At 34.1% G+C, this 19,284-nt stretch overlaps 1 protein-coding gene across 1 annotated transcript; it reads right to left on the reverse strand.

The window, feature by feature from the left end:
• Window positions 1–223: 223 nt before the first annotated feature.
• Window positions 224–17,861, reverse strand: LOC136797687 (ubiquitin carboxyl-terminal hydrolase 47-like). Its single transcript, XM_067054272.1, has 33 exons — window positions 17,448–17,861; window positions 17,043–17,217; window positions 16,695–16,791; window positions 16,507–16,585; window positions 15,982–16,048; window positions 15,632–15,711; window positions 15,328–15,387; window positions 15,042–15,131; window positions 14,754–14,807; window positions 14,527–14,568; window positions 14,160–14,257; window positions 13,897–13,945; window positions 13,663–13,758; window positions 13,399–13,478; window positions 12,975–13,026; window positions 12,732–12,805; window positions 12,279–12,447; window positions 11,048–11,152; window positions 10,578–10,676; window positions 9,974–10,082; window positions 9,062–9,177; window positions 8,677–8,796; window positions 7,953–8,130; window positions 7,344–7,435; window positions 6,515–6,598; window positions 6,052–6,132; window positions 5,148–5,263; window positions 3,746–3,864; window positions 2,769–2,905; window positions 2,212–2,259; window positions 1,794–1,924; window positions 1,337–1,408; window positions 224–805 (listed from the first exon to the last, which is right to left on the reverse strand). The coding sequence occupies exons 1-33, from the start codon at window positions 17,829–17,831 to the stop codon at window positions 730–732; spliced, it is 3,429 nt and encodes a 1,142-aa protein (XP_066910373.1). The 5' UTR covers window positions 17,832–17,861; the 3' UTR covers window positions 224–729.
• Between the last annotated feature and the right edge of the window lie 1,423 nt (window positions 17,862–19,284).

Consider the following 19,284-nt stretch of genomic DNA (forward strand, 5'->3'; position numbering starts at 1 on the left):
TTCAAGACCTTTTTAAATGTCTTTATAATTAGATCTAGTTGAGCAAGAGTTTCTAGACTTACGATATGTCCTAACTCATTTGTAATGGACTTTTTTGGCGAAGACATTTTTAATAGCCAAGTTTTCTAGGACTGATTAAGACCATAGGGTAGATTGATTAGAAGACTTGTAAAAACTCTTTCTAAAATGATATAAAAATAATAGATTACATAATTTATTTTCATCAACATTCTTCTGTTGCTGAGATCGAATCTTGATTCGTCGTTATATGTTTTACGGTAATGTATTCGTCACACATCATCCACGTAGCCTAAGAGGTATTGCAATGAATGTCGACCAATCGAACTGGTAATAGCTAATCCAGTATATAAATTTCACGAGAATCTGCTGCGTGGAATTACAAACAAAACAAACTCCAATTATATTGATCATGGCCAAATTTAAAGGGTCATGATTTGATTTTTTGCAATGTGCCGAACCGTTATCACTTACTCATAAAACGTTTACTTTTACCCAACGTGAACAGCAATATTTTTCTTTTTTATATTTCTCGATGAAAAAGAATCTATCGGATAGAAAACCCCACTCATAGAGCTAACTTCCACTTGTATATCAAACTGCTCGAATGGTTTCCCTTCACTGCCAATGAGATGGGGCCATTACGTCACGTGATCATCAGATGTCATTGAGACTTCTCCTCGTCCAATCAAATTGGATCATTGCTCTGTGTTACCTTTTGTCACCATTGGTGTAAATCTTCAGTGCTTTCTCTTTGCGATATATCTTGGTAACTGTATGGCCAGAACTGGAGCAGAAGAAAAATAAAACAGAGTTTGAAGAATCTCGTGAAAAAAAAATTCTTCCTTATAGGATAACTCCATAAGAAATCATTTCATGATATTCATGACGTAATGTTTTATAATGAAGCACCTAAAAAATCCCGGGCATTTGCCACTAGTTTAATTGTTTAAATTCAAAGTAGCAAACACCCGGTCTTTTTTGGGTGCTTCTGTATGAAACATTACGTTATGAAAAATCTGAATGGAAGTAAGGCTTTAGGAATTGCGAGCCAAAATGAAATACATTTCCACGAGAAATAAGTTTCAGATGCACATATTGTTCACGTTCTTTCATAAGAACATGTAAAATTTTTGAAGCCTTCAGATGTTCTTAGCTTGTTGAGTTTCACGCCTAAAAATATTCTTAACTTGTTCTAAATATTTTAGTCATTGAAGCCTTTATGTTCTTATAAAAAATGTGTTGAGCATTTTCAAAATTCAAGATAAAGAAGGAAAACATATCAAACTAATTTTTTTTTTAATTGTAGATGTCATACGTCTCCCTTTCTTTGCTTCTAATTTCTTTTCGTTCTTCATCCGACAATTTCTTTGGTTTTTCTCTTGCATCCCTAAGAAGAACACAGCACAGAAAAAAATATTGAACAAAAATTTCACCAACAAACTCAAAAAAGTAAACCCTCTTCACATGCAAATATCAAGTAAAGACGAATGTTTTGATGAGAAATGATAATTCAGTTCCACGAATAAGAAAAGAATTTTGAAGTCTAAATTAAATAAAACCTTGACAACAAAATGTTTGTAAGCTTTTAGGAAAGAAAAACATTGAAAAGGGATGAATGGTGGATTCAAGTTGAATGCAAATATTTGAAAGATTATTACAAAAACAACACTAGAGAGTCTGTTATAAAAAAAGCAAAATATATATAGATCTTGTCGTAAAGGAGATAATTTAGACAGTAGTATCTACTTCATAGAGAGAAAAGTAAAGTTTACTTGTAGTAGATGACTCCTCCATCTTCTTTCATGCTTAGAGGGTAGTCTGTGATTCGATTTGAGATTGGATTCCAGTCTAGTTCGTGTTGGATATCCAGCACAGAGCAAGTGCAAGGGAACATTCCACGACCCTGTTTCAAAGGGAATGAAGGATATTTGTAATATACTACTAACTTTAAACGGCTCCTGCCGTTTCCTAGCAATTGAAGGAAAAGAATACAGTTTAAAGAAGAAAACATTGAAAATATATTAGAGTTGATTTTGTCTACTGACTCATGTCCGAAAGAAACTTTAGATCAGAATATCATATGAATTAAACCAAAATTTCAAACAAATCTATGCAGAGAACGACTTTAAAACACTTTAAAGCAACAACAAAAAGTCAAAAGGAGAAAAGTCAATATCCCACATTTCCTACCTTTGCTATTTGTACAGAATCGACAGGAATACCACTTTTCTCTTCAATCTAAAAATACAAAAATATCCAATTTTCTTTGAGGTAAAGATCTAAAAACGGGATGAAACGTTAAAAATGTTGTATATAGAAACAAATTATTTGGAACAGTAAGAAAATACTCGAATTTTGGATTGACACCTTACTTTGAGGATTAAGTGTGAGAGTTGATATTTTACGTGGATAGCCCAGTAATCTTGGACTTTTAGACAATCACTTGACAGTTTTCACCGTCCACGGCCAGCCGGCTCGACTATCTATGAACAGGACGAAACATTCGAAGGAACGGGGATTTCAGCCACAAACCCCTGGTTTAAGACGCTGACGCCTTGATCACTTGGCCATCACTCCTCATTTCGAGTACAGAAGAATGAGTGACATATTTTTCTGATATTAAAGGATAGTTGCTTTCGTTGTATTATACTCAAAACTATATTAAGCTTAGAAAATATAAAGCCTAGATCAATAGCAGATTGGAACCGCCATTTCAGTTTTCTAGATCTAGAACTTAAGGTTCAAACCTTCTTTTTTAGATTTTCAACAGAGGCATCGTTTATCAATAGGACGGCTTCTTCGAAAGGATCAATGGAGACTGCTTCACAATTCCAACGTCTCATGTAGATGCTGATGTAATCGTTATTCACAACTTCTTCGTCATCTAATAGATTGAATGGATTTGAGTTATCTTAATGTAACTAATTTTCGTTTTTCGCGTTTTTTTGGCAAAACCACGAAAGTTTGAACCCGCGAAATACAATTTTTTCCAATTTCATCGAAAAATTTGAATAATCCCTAGGAAAAGGAAAGAAATTTGTCCAAAAAATGGCAAAACTGCGAAAACTAAAACCCGCGAAATACAATTTTTCCGATTTCTTTTCTTCGACCGCAAATATTAGTTCCCGCGAAAATTAGTTCCAATAAGGTACACGTTGATGTTCTTACCTTTTTGAGTTTTAAGTCTAAAGATGTTCTTATTTTGAACTTAGTTTGTGAGTATTTTTGTGCTATAGTTTGTTTTCGTTAAAAAGAACGTGTACTAACATCGATAAATAAAGATATTACGGCGTGTGTACAGAATTTAAAAGCGTGTAAATACATCAAACGAGATGTATCGATCTCTACTAGGTAAAATCTGATGGTTTGTAAATGTGGCTGGTACCAGTTTAGCAAGGTAAAGTCCAAAACCCGTAAGTATGTCTAAAGCGCCGACGTTGCTATATTAGTGAGTTTATGTATTTGCACTTTTGAGGACGGTAGAGTGACTGAAGCGATTTGGAATAACCCGCAATTGTGACCCGCAAAATCGAGTACGGTAAAAGTGCTGATTTACCGCCGTTTTCAGCTGGTCATGATCTAGTCAAACTAGAACCTTACCGTCTCCGTCGCAGAAAAACACATATATATAAACTCGGTATTGTCGTATCCTGACCGGGAACTAGGGTGAAAATCTAAGAAATGTTTTCAGTCACCCACCCAGTTGTTAGGCCTTATAACTTACGATCTAGTAGTTCAAGGAACAATTCGGCTGAATAACTCAACACAAAATCTTCTTCGAATTTGAAATGATCAGGGTATATGTTTGCAGGGTTCTTGTAAGATTTCTTTCGTATCCTCACCCTTGAAAATAAAAGAAGAAACCATGTAAAAAAGTGATATGAGAGAGAGGTGATTTTTTTGTCATAGGGTTAAGTCCATTCGTTTTAAGTTTACACTCTTTTTCGCTACCATACGGAAACCATGTCATCGTACTTTAGATTAATTCCATTGAGATTGGTTTCCACAAGATGGAAGGAAAAAGTACACAATTAAAGCGAATCAACTTCTATAACATTAACTAACGAGTGTAGATGTTCGTAATCTAATAAACCTGTTTATTTTTAACATTGTAAAAGCAAGTGTTTTACAGTGTAAAAATAATACCTTATTACACTCTAAAACTACTCAAGCTAATAATGCGATTTAGTTACCCTCGCGTTAAATACAGCCGTTTAATAAAATTTGAGCTGATATAACTTTCGAAAACCATACTTTTCGCGTAAATAAATTGTCGCACTCATTTTCCCACGTTAAATACTTTTGATTAGTTATATACCTTATTGCATGAATATTACTAGTCATGTTATTGACACGAATTGAAAAATTTCGTGTTAATAAAAACCCCCCTTAATCAAAACCAGCCATGGTGTTCTTGTAAAAGTAATAAAATTCGTGTTAATTTTTGGCGTGTTAATTTCAAGGCCGTTGAATACTTGCCTAGTAATATTCGTGTAATAAGGTAAGTGTAATAATATAACAATAGCGTTCAGTTTGAGGTCGTTGTTGTTATTTTCTGCCCGCGCAGTTTGATTATTCGCCCGATAGTGTCATTTGGGCCCGACGCAAAGCGGAGGGCGCAAATAGCACTAGAGGGCTAATAATCAAACTGCAAGGGCAGAATTAATGACAGCAACGAACGAAAACTGAACGCTATTACTATTATAATTCATATCAGACATTCAAACAACGTTTTTTTCTAGCGTCAACCAAGTCTTTTCGCTTCAATGCAACTCTCCAACTAATTTTTAGTACCTTGCGAGCGGGCCGCAAATGACCAAAGAGTGTTTTTTTCTGACGTTATTTTAGTCTCTTCGCTTCAATGCAACGACTTCAATCCAATTTCGAGCGGGCCGCAAATGACGTTATTGCCCTATACCCGGGCGGTTAATGATATTTCAGCCCTCTGAAGCCTGGCGCTTTAGTTTCCTCAGCGCGGGTATGACAATTTGAATCACAAAACCTTTCAATACCGCCCGCCGATTGAACCTTTAATGGCTTACTTAATGACCGCTATATGAATAATAATATAGTTTAACAATGTCAATTGAACTCTTTTGAGGACCTCCTTTCAGTGAATATGATACCTTTCCCTAACGAATGTGATTTGCTCTTTCTCCAATTGTGCGAATATTTGTTCTTCTTTCAATTCTTGTATGGTCATCCCTTTCTTAACGATACCGTCCAGTAGATATTTACTGTGCTGTAAAGTAAACGAAAGCAGGAATTTAGTTAAAAAGGTCCGATCCAGTTAAGAGCATTTCTCATTTTTGGCGTCAGAAAGGAAAAGACTTGTTCATTTATAAATGTCCTTAAACTTCAATATTTCAACACTATATGTCTGAGCTATAAACCTCAAATTTCACACATATACCAGGAAATGAGTGCTTAGATTTTATGGCTATACAAGGAAATAACATAAAAAGTCAAGGGGTTTACTTTTTTTTGGAATCACCCTGTAGTTTATGATGTCTCGAAGAAACAAATAAAGGTGATAAAATATTTTATGCCATGAAAACTTTTAAATAGTTTTGAGACTTACGGATATGAGGCATAAAATAATCATTTACAAATTTAAAAATCAATATGGATGCTGAAATGATTTGTCAAGAAAAAAGGTATTACAAGTAAATTAAAAAGAAAAGTTCTAGACTCGGCGCCAGTTTGCAGAGTATGACAAGGCTGCACTCGAGGAAATATTCGGAAATACCAAGTTCCGGACTGGAAGAGTGCACCTGATAAATTATGGTCCAGACAAGGTGCACCGGAAATTGGCCCAAAAAGGCAAAAAATTGCTAAAATTAGCTGCACTTGTGGTTAAAAAACCGTCTGCACTTGCACCTGAAAACCTCAAATTTTGCACCTGCACTCGACTTTTTCAGAGTTGTGCACTCGAGATCGATCAAACGGGCCACACACTGCAAACTTCTAGACTCGGGATATTTGGAGGCATAATCAATATATTGAAGAGCTCCTTGGTTGACAACTTACCTCTTTCTCGTTGGGTAGAAGGTGGAAGAACTTTACACGAGTTTCACCCGGATATAATGCACGTCCATGTTTCACTATGATCTGAAAAATTCACCAGACAGTAAAATGAAAGCAGCTGGGTTTCGAATTCCATATGTTCGAATGACACCAAAATCACCATCGGACATATTAAATTCATCAAACATGGTAACGATATTACAAATTTACTTGAGCGGACGGTAAAGGAGCTACTACATTAATTGACTCTCCCTAACTTAATCTTTAAGGGAATACATGGAAAATTCTAATTCTGAAAAAGTTCTCGCGGTAAAGGAACAAATTTTTCAGTTCGAGTTAGGTACAAAATGAGGTTACAAAGGTTCGAAATTAGAAAGAGTTGATTGTATATTTCTTCATCTTTTCGGGATTTCTGTTTTGATATCTGAAAAAAAGATGCTCAAAAGCATTCTTTTCGTCGACAAACCTGCGTTCCATCGGAATAGGAGTGAAGTTGATCATCAAGACGTGTACATTCATATTCTTGGCTGTTTGAATATAATCGAAAAACCTGAAAAAAGGGAAGATAAAATAACGGGAAGAATACGAGCATGTATTCCAAAAAAGGAAGAAAATTTGATACTGCATATTTCAGAGTTTAAGAGTGGTTTACTAGTGCAGCTGCTCAACTGACTGAGCTATCAAGTCCACACTGGAAACACATTCGGGAACAGCATAGATTTATAAAGGCCGAAGGGCTAGATGTCGTGCTTTGGTTGAAAAGTGTGCCGAGGTTAGGTAGGAAACCCTACCTAGGTTACGTGACATAACAATAGAATTTCAGCGCTTGATCAATAAGAAGCTTCGCACCAAACAATAGCACTAATATTTTTTTGCGATATTCACTTTTTTTTTTTTGCTTGGAAGAGCTTAAAGCACGACATCTAGCCATTCGGGCTTTACAGAAATCTGTGAAACAGCGTCAGATTTTGGACTCGATCACTCCAGTAACCACTTGTAGCGCGAGATGAATAACATCATCGCATTCGAGTGGTTTTGAATGCAACTTTGAATCATGAGATATAAAAAACAATTTTCTTTGTAAAAATGGGAAAGGGTTAATTCAAAGGAACTCCGAGGTAGGTCCAAAAAAAGCCAGGAACTGATTTCAATTAAGATCTATCCTAACTTATTCTCAGCGACCTCTACTATTGATAAAATTTGGATTTCTCATCGACATAAAACTGGAAGATTGAAGTTGACAAACAAATGGACTTAGGTATAAAGTAGTGTTGTTTTTAATAATGGAAACATACTCTAAAATAATGCGGGTCAAGGCCAATCTTTTTACTAATGATATCTTTCAGTTCTTTCAACGTGATACGTTTGTCGATCAAGAGAGACAGTTCTGAAATGAAAAAAAAAGCAAAGCATTACATGGTACAGGGAGTGTGCTTCTAGAGTGGATAGATTTTTGTTGATAGGAAAAAATGAAACAAAAAAATTATCACCAAAACAACGACAAAAAATAAAAATTGAAAGCCAAAGTCTCTGACCAGGCTAAAACTCATTACTACGATGTTTCAAAATTTCTTGATCTATTCTTTGTTTATTCACCTCCAATAACAAAGATTTGTTCTGTTTTGCAGCACGTTTTAAACAATTATAAAGATTCTTAAACTTGTTGCCGAATGGGAGGGGGTTTATCTAAAGAATCCTACATTTACTAAAAATATACAAAAAGCAACAAATTTCGCCGTCCACAACCCAGACCCGGTTAGTTCATCCACCCTTTACGAATTAATTCCTTTTTGTTTATCACGGGAAATAACTACATATGGCTTAAAGAACGACAAATTACGCATGCGTGTTACAATGCAGGATTCTTTAGAGGAACAGATATCATAATCAAACGAAACAAAAACCTTTTGTCTTTTCTTTTTGGTCTGCGTCGTTCTTTTTATCATCAGGGGTATCATTTTCGGTTGCCGGTAAAAAGATTTTGACGTTGATTGAATTGCTGAAGACTTCTAAGCGCTGCAGAAATTTGGATTCCTTGAAAGGTACTTCTCGGTCTTCCTCTGATAAACCCTCGATAAAAATCTGGAAAAAAATATTTCAAAGGGAAATATACTTTATTAACTTTGATATGAGAAAACGGGAAAATCGGAATTACAGTACCAATTAGCCTATACTAGACATTATCCCCTTTTTTCTACGCCGCACATCGCCGCAGAATGAAAAGTCCCGGTTATTGGCGAGCTACTCGCTAAGTACGAATCGAAAAAGAGAAAGATTTTGAAGAGAGTCTCACTTTGGCAAGGACTTGTTTAAAATTAACTCTGGATTATCCAATTTTGTAAAATAGGAAGTTCGAATGCCACTGTCTGTCAATAGACCTTATCGGAGTTTTTTATTTTTCTAAAACATTGATGCATTGTGGGATTGTTTCGGGGGTATTACAATAGAATTCCCTCGAGGAATTTCTAAGAGATTTCTATTGTAATACCCCCGAAATAATCTCACAAGGCATCGGTTTTTTAGAAAAATCAAAAACTCCAATAAGGTCTATTATTAGAGACACTTCCTTTTAAAAGCTTTTCAATCAGATAGTTTTTGATTGTGGTTGCAATTGGGTTAATGACTTACTTTGCCACTTTTGTAGAAACCTTCACTTTTGAGTGTTCTGGTCTCTTTCTCAAACAAATAGTAACCGTTGACCTCCTTGTAATACGCAACTCTCATTTGTTCAGCACTTAGGCCTGTTTCCTAAAAAATAAGAGTGAAACATTTACATACCAGCATACTTTCCGCCCCTATTTATCACATTAGAGTGGAGAACAATATTATCTATTATTAAAATAAAAATCGAGTACGGTCAAAGTGTTTTTTCTACCGTCGTACTCAGTTGATTAGGATCTAGACAAATCAGAAGCTAACCGTCTCCGCCGCAAAAAAACACATACATAAACTCGCTAAATATCTAGGTGATAATTTTGAATGGTGAAAGCATTATTCTTAAAAGGTTGCTTACTTTTTCAAGAATTTCTTTTAGTTCAGCAAAGGTGATTGATAGAGGGACATGGAGGACACGAGGTTCGTCGAAACCACACTCTTCCAAGTCTACCATATAAACTTTCAATGTCGTTCCTACAGAAAAGAGCGTGGCATTTCATTACATCTCGAAGTAACACTTAATATTTCACTTCCAGAAGAAATTTACTTTTCGATAATTCAGTGTGCTTAAAGGGACATTATAGTAGTAAAATGTAAACATTGCGCAAACCACGTGTCATTAAAAAGAACAATTAAAATCACGTGTCCAAAACAAACTTGTAAAACAATTGAACAATCAAAATTCGCCATATTTGGTTTGATTTTTTATTTTGACATGTGACATTTGTTTTGATTTTGTATCCGCTGCATACAGTTTGTTTACAAATTTCGCAAGTACTGTTATGTCCCTTTAAATTGTAAACATTTAATTTTTGGAGAAAAAAAATCACTCCAAAAATCCCAAAATTACTTAAAATAATGATCCCAATTTATAGATTTCCTCCATAGTATCAACCCCTGCTTATTCCACTCACCCCTACAATAGACCTTTTCATAAAATACGTCACGAACATCACTTGCCTCGTATTCAAACAATTTCCTAGTGATCATATCCCTTGAGACATTAAATGATTTTTTTATGAATAGAAAGTAGTTGTAATAAAATCCGCTGGGAATTAATCACCATGGCAATAATTTCAAAACGAGGCAAGTGATGTTCGTGACGTAATTTATGAAAAGAGCTATTAGGCACAAAAGAGTAATATTAATCGCACTACCCAATATACAAAAAATCCTTAGTTAGCCTTGAGGCTACTGGAACACAAACTCTTAAAATTCCAACCGAAGGATTTACATTACATTTAAATCCGAAACTGTATGTGAAACTAACCTCCAGGCAGATACGTTTTGAACTCTTCATCTTTACCACGCCATTCGAGAAGCAGATCAAAGGTGTATGTTTGACGAACTTGACCGAGGATTTCCAGAACTGTCTTGTCCTAATGATAATAAAGTGTTCGGTGTTTATTCAATCACTCAAATATTCTTTAAAACTGTCTAGAGAGTTTCACGAGAACAAAGTAACCAGGAGTGGTAAATTAGAGTCGGGGGTTCACTCAGCCGAAATTGGTTTTTAGGGATGCGTTACGTATCAGGTCTCTCCTATTTTCAGGACTTAATATATCATAGATGAGGGATGAGGGGATGAGGGATGAGGGGGCGCTTATGAATCAAGTGAGCAAAAATAATGTGAGTATTGTTTCACCTGAAATCTACAGTCAAAATACGTCTCATATCAGTGTTGCAACTAGGTTTTGTGAATATGGACGGAACCTTAGGATTATATGGTCATTTGAACCAAAAACCCTCTTATTGGCAAGACGGAAATGATATTTTTGTATCTCAACTGGATGGATATCCGTCTACAGACGGAAAAGTTGCAATATAAATGAAAAAGAAGGGAAACAGGCACAGTAAGAAGAAGGCTAACTCACATCGCTGTTTTGATAAGACATTTCAAAAGATTCATTATAGTCGTCATATTTGACTAAGCGACATTGTTCCAATGGGATCACCTTCTCCATTTGAAGTAGCTAAAATAGAAGGGAAAGAAAATTCATGAGCTTTTTTGAAAAGATTTTGACATTTCGATTGCAGTGAAAAATTACAACACAACAGAAAGAAAAGAGGATTTATGAGCCGGCTAATTTTAAATTTGTTCTTGTCATTGGCGAAATTCACCGTTGGCAAAAATAAGATCTAAGATTGGTTATTCTGAGAAAAGATTATAATTTTACGTTTCGTTATGAATTTGATCCTATAATTAGTGTCAACAGGTAGTAGTAAATTATGCCTCAGAAAAAAATCTTTCAAAATCGTAAGGGTTTGATATCCTTTTTGGGGCAATTTCTATTTTCCCCTAAAGATTAAACTAGGTGAAAACGATCATAGTTCATATACAAACCTTCCAAGCAGTTACTGTCGCTTCCTTCCAGGTCGAATCTTTGTGTATTTCCAGTTTGGAGTCTAGTTTCGCTTTTGTGACTGGGTGTATTGCATACAGTTTTAGCTGAAATAATTCAAACAAATTTATGCTAATTTGAATGATTCTAGATTTTCAAAGATGTATGATGTGAGAGCTTTTAAAATAGATTACATTTAATCTATATATTAATAGCCGTAGTCTGTATGTCTGTTTGTTTTTTGTGTGTCACTTTCGTTTTCGCAAGTAATGTTTTTTTTTTGTTCTCGATAAGTTTGTTTTGATTGACAGATCGGATAGAGCCTTGTTTAGACTTTATTCAGCCTTTGTTTTGAAATTCAAGGCCCATCTACATTTTAGTAATTCTAATTTACCTTGCCCACTAAAGGTTTTTCTCTTTTCTTTTGTTTTAAATGTTTTCGAATGTGATTAACGATCGTATTTATTAATCTTGATTAATGACATTCGAATTCTTTTCAAAACATAACAAATCCCTTTTATAGAAAAGAACATTTTAAATGTAAATCAAAACATAAAAATAAAAAAGTTTGTTGAACAACAACAGCATTCAAAGGGCAATAAAAAGCAAGAGACTTTCTTCATATAAAAACATTCGAGTCGTCGTTCTACTGTTAAAAAGTGTCTACGACATTTTGCATATCTAAATTCGAAAAGTTAGATATGACAAGGGTTAAAAAAAAGCAATTCAGTATTGTTGTCTTTTTTTTTAACCTGATAAAAACATAGAGTTGCACTATTCTTTGTGGCTTTCTTTCCCGCTTTTTCCTGGACGGCATATTTAACGCGAGCAAAGCGAGACAAAAATCTACTTGCAGATTTAAAAACAAGAAATTAAGTCACGGGGATAGTACACATAAGCCACTCAGGGGAGGGCTAGAGTAAAACTTTGAAGATTTTGTATGCAGACTTTGAGATTTCTTTTTTATATTTGATCGTGCTTTTAAGCCACCTTCGACATCCAAAGTACTTTTAGTGCGTTCAGCTACAGCTTAACCGGCGTGCGACGCCGGATACCGGCTAGTAGATTATATTAAATAGACTATCTTTGTTTATTTACATATTTTACGCATTGATCATTGAACCATAAAACGATTACGCCTGAGAGCACGCCTGAGAGGACGCCTGAGAGCAGTGGGATTTGCTGGCTTTGCAAAAAGATTTTTAAGTATAACTTGCTCAGATATTGACTTACTTTGCAGACGTTTCGTTCCCATTCTTTTCGATTTTTCTCTTTGTTTTCATCGTTCAGTATATCACTACAAAGGTCTTTCAAGGATGCTGACCAATCAGATTGCTGTGTGAAGCCTCTGTTTTCTTTCCGATCTAGACGTCGGTACATCAACATGTAGGCATTGGTTGAACTAAGAAAAATGATGATATAGAAAATTCAAACCCCTAATGAAGTCATTTATACTATGCGTTATAACTATGGTTTTAACATTTTTCATCACAATTGGAGTTCTCATATAAATCGAACTGTCAATTGTGATGGAACCAAAACCTTCAAATTAGGAGCCAAGTACAATACTACACTTTGGCCAATGCATTTATATCAGGAAATTTCAGAGTGGGTCAGGGTGTGGCACTATAATTGACAAACCTTTCTTGGGATTATAATCTTTTTATAAAAGACAAAGTTTCAAACCTGGAGTAGGTGCTGGTATATCCGGAAGTCATTCCATCTCCACCATATGACTTTTGTACATCATCTTGAGAAATCTAAAAAATATACAAAACGTTTTTAGATGTTTATATTTGGTCTTGGTAAACCAAATTGTTTAGATTTCGGTCCAATTAGATGTAATGTTTTGAAAAGTAGCCAACTAAAAAGTACAATACATTTGGCTATCTATAATCATTGCAAAGGTTTATAAAAGACGAGATATACCTCAGACACATATTGATCATTGAAGCAATACCATTTGTCATCTTCGAAAGACCTATAAATACAAGAAATAAGCTTAGTTAAAAAAAAAAACCATTAAATTTTTCAAACAATAAAAATCATATACACGGCAAGCTTAAAATACTTAACTTAGCGAAGCAGACTGGGGCTCGCAACTATTTCAGAGTAGTCAAAAACTGAGTGATCGTAATCAAAACAATCTTCTCTCTTTACGGTAAGTGATAATCCCTGTTCAACTATGTTGAATGAACAAAAAAATCTTCGAGTCAGTCTCTACTGGAAAAGTCTCAGGACTGATTTTTGGATTTTTTTGGACTGGCCCAAAATATCTAAACAGACTGAAGATCTGCGCGAGATTGATTGCTTTGTTTTAAAAATACTCATCATTCATAGGAAAATAACTTACTTGATATAGGCATAATAATGGCCACCAGCTGCACTACCAGAATGGATTAATATGGAGAATAGCTCATATAGGTAAGGGTTCTATAAGGAAATTTTTAACCAGAATTATTTGGTAATTTTGATACCCATCACATTATGTATAAACAAGCTAAACTTAATATGATTGGTAATTATGATGGTCTCATTTTTCAAAATTAGCATACTATAGTGCATATACACGAAAATTAACTGTTCAATAGCTGCTGGACGTTGAGTAATTTCTTACATTAGTCTCATTCTCTTGGTTGCGTTCCTTCATTTTATTGATGTCAATCTTTTCATCAGATGCTGGTGGTCTTGCCGGTGATTCTTCAGCTTCTCCCTACAAAAGGACGTTTGAATATTTTTATTATGGAATCAAAGGAAGGCAATGAGATGAAAACACTTTGAAGAAGGTTTTGATGAATTTCTTTTTATTATAATCATGCAAATATAAATTCCATGAACATTTACTATGTACCTTATCTTTAACAAGTGAGCTCAAATCCATTGTAAAAGAAAACGTCAATCTGAAACAAAAGGATTAACAATCAATGGTTTGGTAGCTAAACCTTTATGTAGAGCATTTTCCTAAAGAGCTTAAATCTTTTTAGAAGCAGTTTTATATCTTAACTCCTGTTTCAAGATCAAAGTCCAATATGACGATTAAGACCTTCATAGGAATAAGAAATGCCTGAATATTACATGTAGTATTATCCAAAATTAGTCATTATTTCAACATACTTATCAGGTAGTTTTGTTCGCTGCAATGTGTTGAAATCAAAGGTGAATCTTTTCAGTTGTATGGTTAGCAAATATGGAAAGTTAACGAATTTCAATCCCTACAAAATTAATAAAAAAGATTCAGCCTGTATGTTTCACTCTCTCAAAGGAGTTATAAACTCAAATACCACCTTTTTTTTGGTGGACTAGAAAAAGAATTCCAACCCAACTATCTGGTTATGCTACAATCTAGTACACTACCATGAAGTATTATGTAGTAGTGTAGTAGTTTTATTGGAGTTTATTTTATGGAGAGAATCTGAAAGAAAAAGACAACAAAACTTTCTATATGTATCAGAATGATAGTTGAAGAGAGTTCAATCCTTACCTTGTGGGCATCTTGTTTGGCATCGCACTGTTCACAATGGTACTAAATTATAAAGAACAGTATAATCAAAATTAATCTGACTAAGTCTGAATTGAAACCATATGAAGCTTAGAAACTAATTTCAATCCATCCCTTCCCCTGTTTTTGTTGTTTCCTAATCGAAGCTTTAGCAAGTGAATAGCAACATGTAGAAGTATTATGAAAACATAATTTTAGAATTGACATACCTGGTTATTCCCTGAAAGTGTTTCTGGAGTAACAAAGGCTTCCAATGCTTCCTCCTTGAAAGATAGAAAGACAAAATAGTTAACTGGAAATATCTTTACTTTCAGCTCAGTGAAAACGTAGATAATAAAATGATACATATTTATTTCTAGAAGTATATATAGAAAATGTCAACATTCTTAAAAGAAGGGTACTTTTTGTAAGGCGAGCTGTTTGAAAGATTTTTGACTAACTTTGGACTACCTGATGAACACATGGAAGATCAAAACAAAATAAGCAAAGATACTTACTAAATTTTTGTAGGGTACTTTTGATCCAAAGGGTCGAATATCAACAGAGATGTCCAAATAATTGTCTTTTCTAGAGCTTTCATGATTGCACTGAGGTGATAAAGAAAATCATAAACAGTAAAGGATATTATGTGTTTGATAGGGGACCTAACAGTAGAATCTTTGACTGTCAAAGCAGTCACGGGAAGAGGTAACACACTATGGCTCAGATAAAATTGGCCTGCTTTATACTAATACTGCAGTCAACATATTGGAATATAACAATTAAAAATAATCAAAACCTTACATGTAGGCATTTCACATAGTCTTTCATTTCGCCTTGATAAAGTTGATTGATGAGATTCTCCTGAAATAATCAATAAAAAGAGTAACCCAGCTTCAACTTTTTCAGCTTACATCTTACCAAAAGGGATAAACATTTGGAAGGACTGATATTGGAAAATGAAATAAAGAGACATTTGAAATAATTTTAAGACTGCAAAGTTAAAGCATTTGGTAGGTCACCAGAAACCTTATTCTCTAGGACCTAGGTATTTATCAAAAAAAGGAAAATATATTCAAGAAATTTGGAAAGAATTGGCTGTACATACCTGATGGGTTCCCTTTAAAGTTTCTTCTAACTTGTCAAACATAACACGACATAATTCTTGAACGTCATGCTGTTGCCAAGCTATATGAGAAATGTTATTCAAAGTAATGTATATGATTTGTTAGATATTGACGAATGAAACCTTAAAAGGGTGCCTTCAGGGATGACTCTAGTACAATCTGGTAGCCTACTTAGACATAAAAAATAGTTCTTATTGTAGTTTTTGCTAGTTATCTAATTACTACCTTTCCTACTACTTTTATTATTTTCATGAAACAAACATCAGAAATGCCCTTGCTCTCCAGCAAAAGTAGCCTTACTTGTCTTGAATATGGCCTATTTTAAACATACCTTCCCCACTTTCCCATCCAAAGCTCTTGGTTAATCCTGTAGTTTCCACTGCCCGCTTGTTGCTAGTCTATAAAAAAAATCAAGAACATAAAAAAATTTGAAAGATTACCAAATTCAAAGAAATAGAAAATTGACTCTTATTACACAAATATTACTGGGCAAGTATTCAACGACCTTGAAATTAACACACAAAAAATTAACACAAATTTTATTTGCTATTTCAAGGACACCACGGCTGGTTTTATTAAGAAGGTTTTTATTAACACAAAATTTTCAATTCGTGTTAATAAAATGAGTAGTAATATTTGTATAATTTGTATAATAAGGTAATTTACTTCAACACTCATACATGGAGATTATCTTCGGAATCGAGAAAAAGCTTTAAACTCATTTTTCTCAAAATGACCAAAATGGACTTAGGCCCCTTTTGAATTAAGCCTCCAAGGACTTAGGCCCCTTTTGAATTAAGCCTATAAGGACTTAGGCCCCTTTTGAATTAAGGTAGCGAAATGGCGATAATAATACCTCAAGTTGAATGAACAGCTTTTGTAGCTGGTATGGTATTGACACGCTTTCATCTTTTAAATCCTGTTTGATTCTCAATCTACAAGAAAAAAAATTTTTTTTAGCCACATATCGATAGATTTACTTTGCAACAATTTGGAGGAAAAAAGACTCATATAAAATATTAAACAAAAATACAATATTTTTACCTGTACAATGCATTTCGAAATTCAGGTGTCATGAAAAGGGTCTGCAACAAACTGTTTAGATAACATGTCATAGCTTGATTAACAAGACCAACATAACCTAGGATAAAAAGTGATTTAAATAAATGATAATTAATTTGAATCCTAGTGTGGAAGGAGAAATATTCTAGAAGACTGGAAACGGGAACCTGGAAAATCAAGAAATGTAGTAGAGGTTTTTAGTAATTTTTGCAATAAATCAATGTAAGACAAATTTGAGTTTAATTTAAAGATTACAATTTCAAAAAACTAAACATCTTAACAATAGGGCGACGAAAGAAATAGTCAGCATAGCGACAATAACGTGTGTACCTGTTAATGATTTGAGGCTAATACCAGCAACATTGGCATACGAGTTATATGATGAACCAGAGTAGCTATAACCGCTTGAAATGGTATTGTTTTGATAAGATTCATTGCCATCCTTTTGTTCATTAGAAGAAAATAATGTACCGACATGCTCGTAATTCTCTGGCTCATGAGTAGACTAGAAGAAAATAGTCAGAAGGTTCAGCTTAGGATTAGATAATGTATAAGGTTTACAGGCCAAATGTCTAAGACTGTCTGATTACCGTCTATCTTAATCTGCTACTGGTAGCTATTATTCATGTTTTGAAGGTAGTTGCTTTTAGCTAAGAAAGTTAAAAAAAAAAATACCACTGGAACATTCTTGTGACCAAAACAGAAACTGACTAAAATTAATAATAAAATATTTACTTGGACTGCAACAGTTGTAGCTCCATTTCTTAGTTCTGGATCTTTACCATTCTTTTGCATTACAGAAAACTGGTTCTTTTTGCTAGTTGAACCAGTTAAATGTTCAGCAAGAGTTTTTGAAGATTGTGGATCAATTTCAATTTCAGTACCATAATCACCAAACTCCATGAAACCCAACAGAAAGGTTCCTTCCACGTAAGACTGTTTATCAGCTACCGTTTGATATAAAGTTTCTGTAGTGCAACTGCCATTTAATGAAAAATGAAACTTGTGTTGTTTGGTTACTTCAGATTTATCAGAAAAAATACACAAGAATTTTTTCTCTTTCATGTTTCCTTCTTCCACAGCCACAAGAGCTCCATCTGTGGTTGGATTTGGTGCCATTTATTTATTTTTTTTATTTTGTCATTGCTTTTAAGTTAAATAAGAACAAGAAAAGAGTTGAGTCTAGATATGCAGACTAGGATCTCAAGACAAACAACCCTTGAAAAAAGAGCATATTCCATTGGTAGACTTGGTTGTGCTAAAAAACATAAAGTAAAATCAACCTTTTGACCTGCTGGACACCCCTATGGTTTGAAATTCTTAAAAAAACCTCTTGTAAATTGCACAGATAAAAAACTAAAACTAAAACAAATAAAAAATAGAAGGCTAGATGAAGTAAATAGTCAAAATCATCAACGATCATTGATTGCAGGGGCAGATTTAGGATTTTTCTCCGGTAAGCTATCGCATGGCAATAACTTAAAAATTACCATAATTTTTACATCACATTTCAAAGAAAATGAACAAATATATGACTGAACATGAATAATAGATAACACATCATAATAGATAGGTAGGCTTTCATACCGCAAAAGGATCTTTGCGACGAAATATGTGGAAATGCGATCGCGCAAGCGTCCAAACACATATATAAAAAAAGTCTGTTCTTCTGCAAAAAGTTGTGAGATCTGTTAACGATACTCTGTAACTTTGACATGTCAATCAATCATGCACACTGGAAAAAAGTCTCTAAAGAAAAACAACATGAAAACAAAAAAAAAGGCGTCAAGATGTGAGCAGCGTAAATGTGATTTAAATTGTTAATTACTTCTTTAAATTATGTCCTTTTAAAATGCTTAAAGAATACAGTTATGATCATGGGATGGTAAAGTTTGATTGATAAACTTGGTATCAAAACAAACTTGTTGTCAGAGATTTAAACAGTAAGTGAAAATACAGTCTAGAAATTAACCATCCCAAGATTTAACCAATCGTCCCAAGTTAGAGCAGTTGATGGTATGGCTCAATATCTGGATAGTTTTTTTTTAATGTTTTAAAAATATCATTAAAAAATTTTGGTTGATTTTTTCATAAAACAGTTAGTCACACTAGAAAATCAAGCTTTCAGAAAAAACAACATCAGTCATCTACAGGGTGTATTTACTACAACAAGGAAAAGAGTTACCTGAGTCAAGTTCAAGTCCCCAAGACAATTAATTAAAACTTGTAAACTTAAAATGATATGTGTATCGATTTTTAAGGCCTTGTTTATACGCTAAAGTAAAAGTAATTCTGCACATATAAATGGGTCAGTATTTGAGATCCGACAAAATTCCCGGGAAATAGCCTATCCGACGGTGCACAGATCTAGGTTCTGTCTCTCCTGTCTTACCCCCTGAAAGGCTAGCTCTAAAGCTCTAAAACAGCATCTAATAATATGAAAACCAGAATAAGATTCTTCGATGGGAATCAAAACTATAAAGTGCACTTACAAACTATTATTTTTTCTATTTGGTTGAGTCGCAGGAAGCTTAGAGGCCCATTTTCGCAACTATAGTTATAGACACTTTCA

This window comes from Clytia hemisphaerica, unplaced genomic scaffold (assembly GCF_902728285.1).
Source record: "Clytia hemisphaerica strain Z4C2 unplaced genomic scaffold, Clytia hemisphaerica genome assembly, whole genome shotgun sequence".
NCBI lineage: Eukaryota > Metazoa > Cnidaria > Hydrozoa > Leptothecata > Clytiidae > Clytia > Clytia hemisphaerica.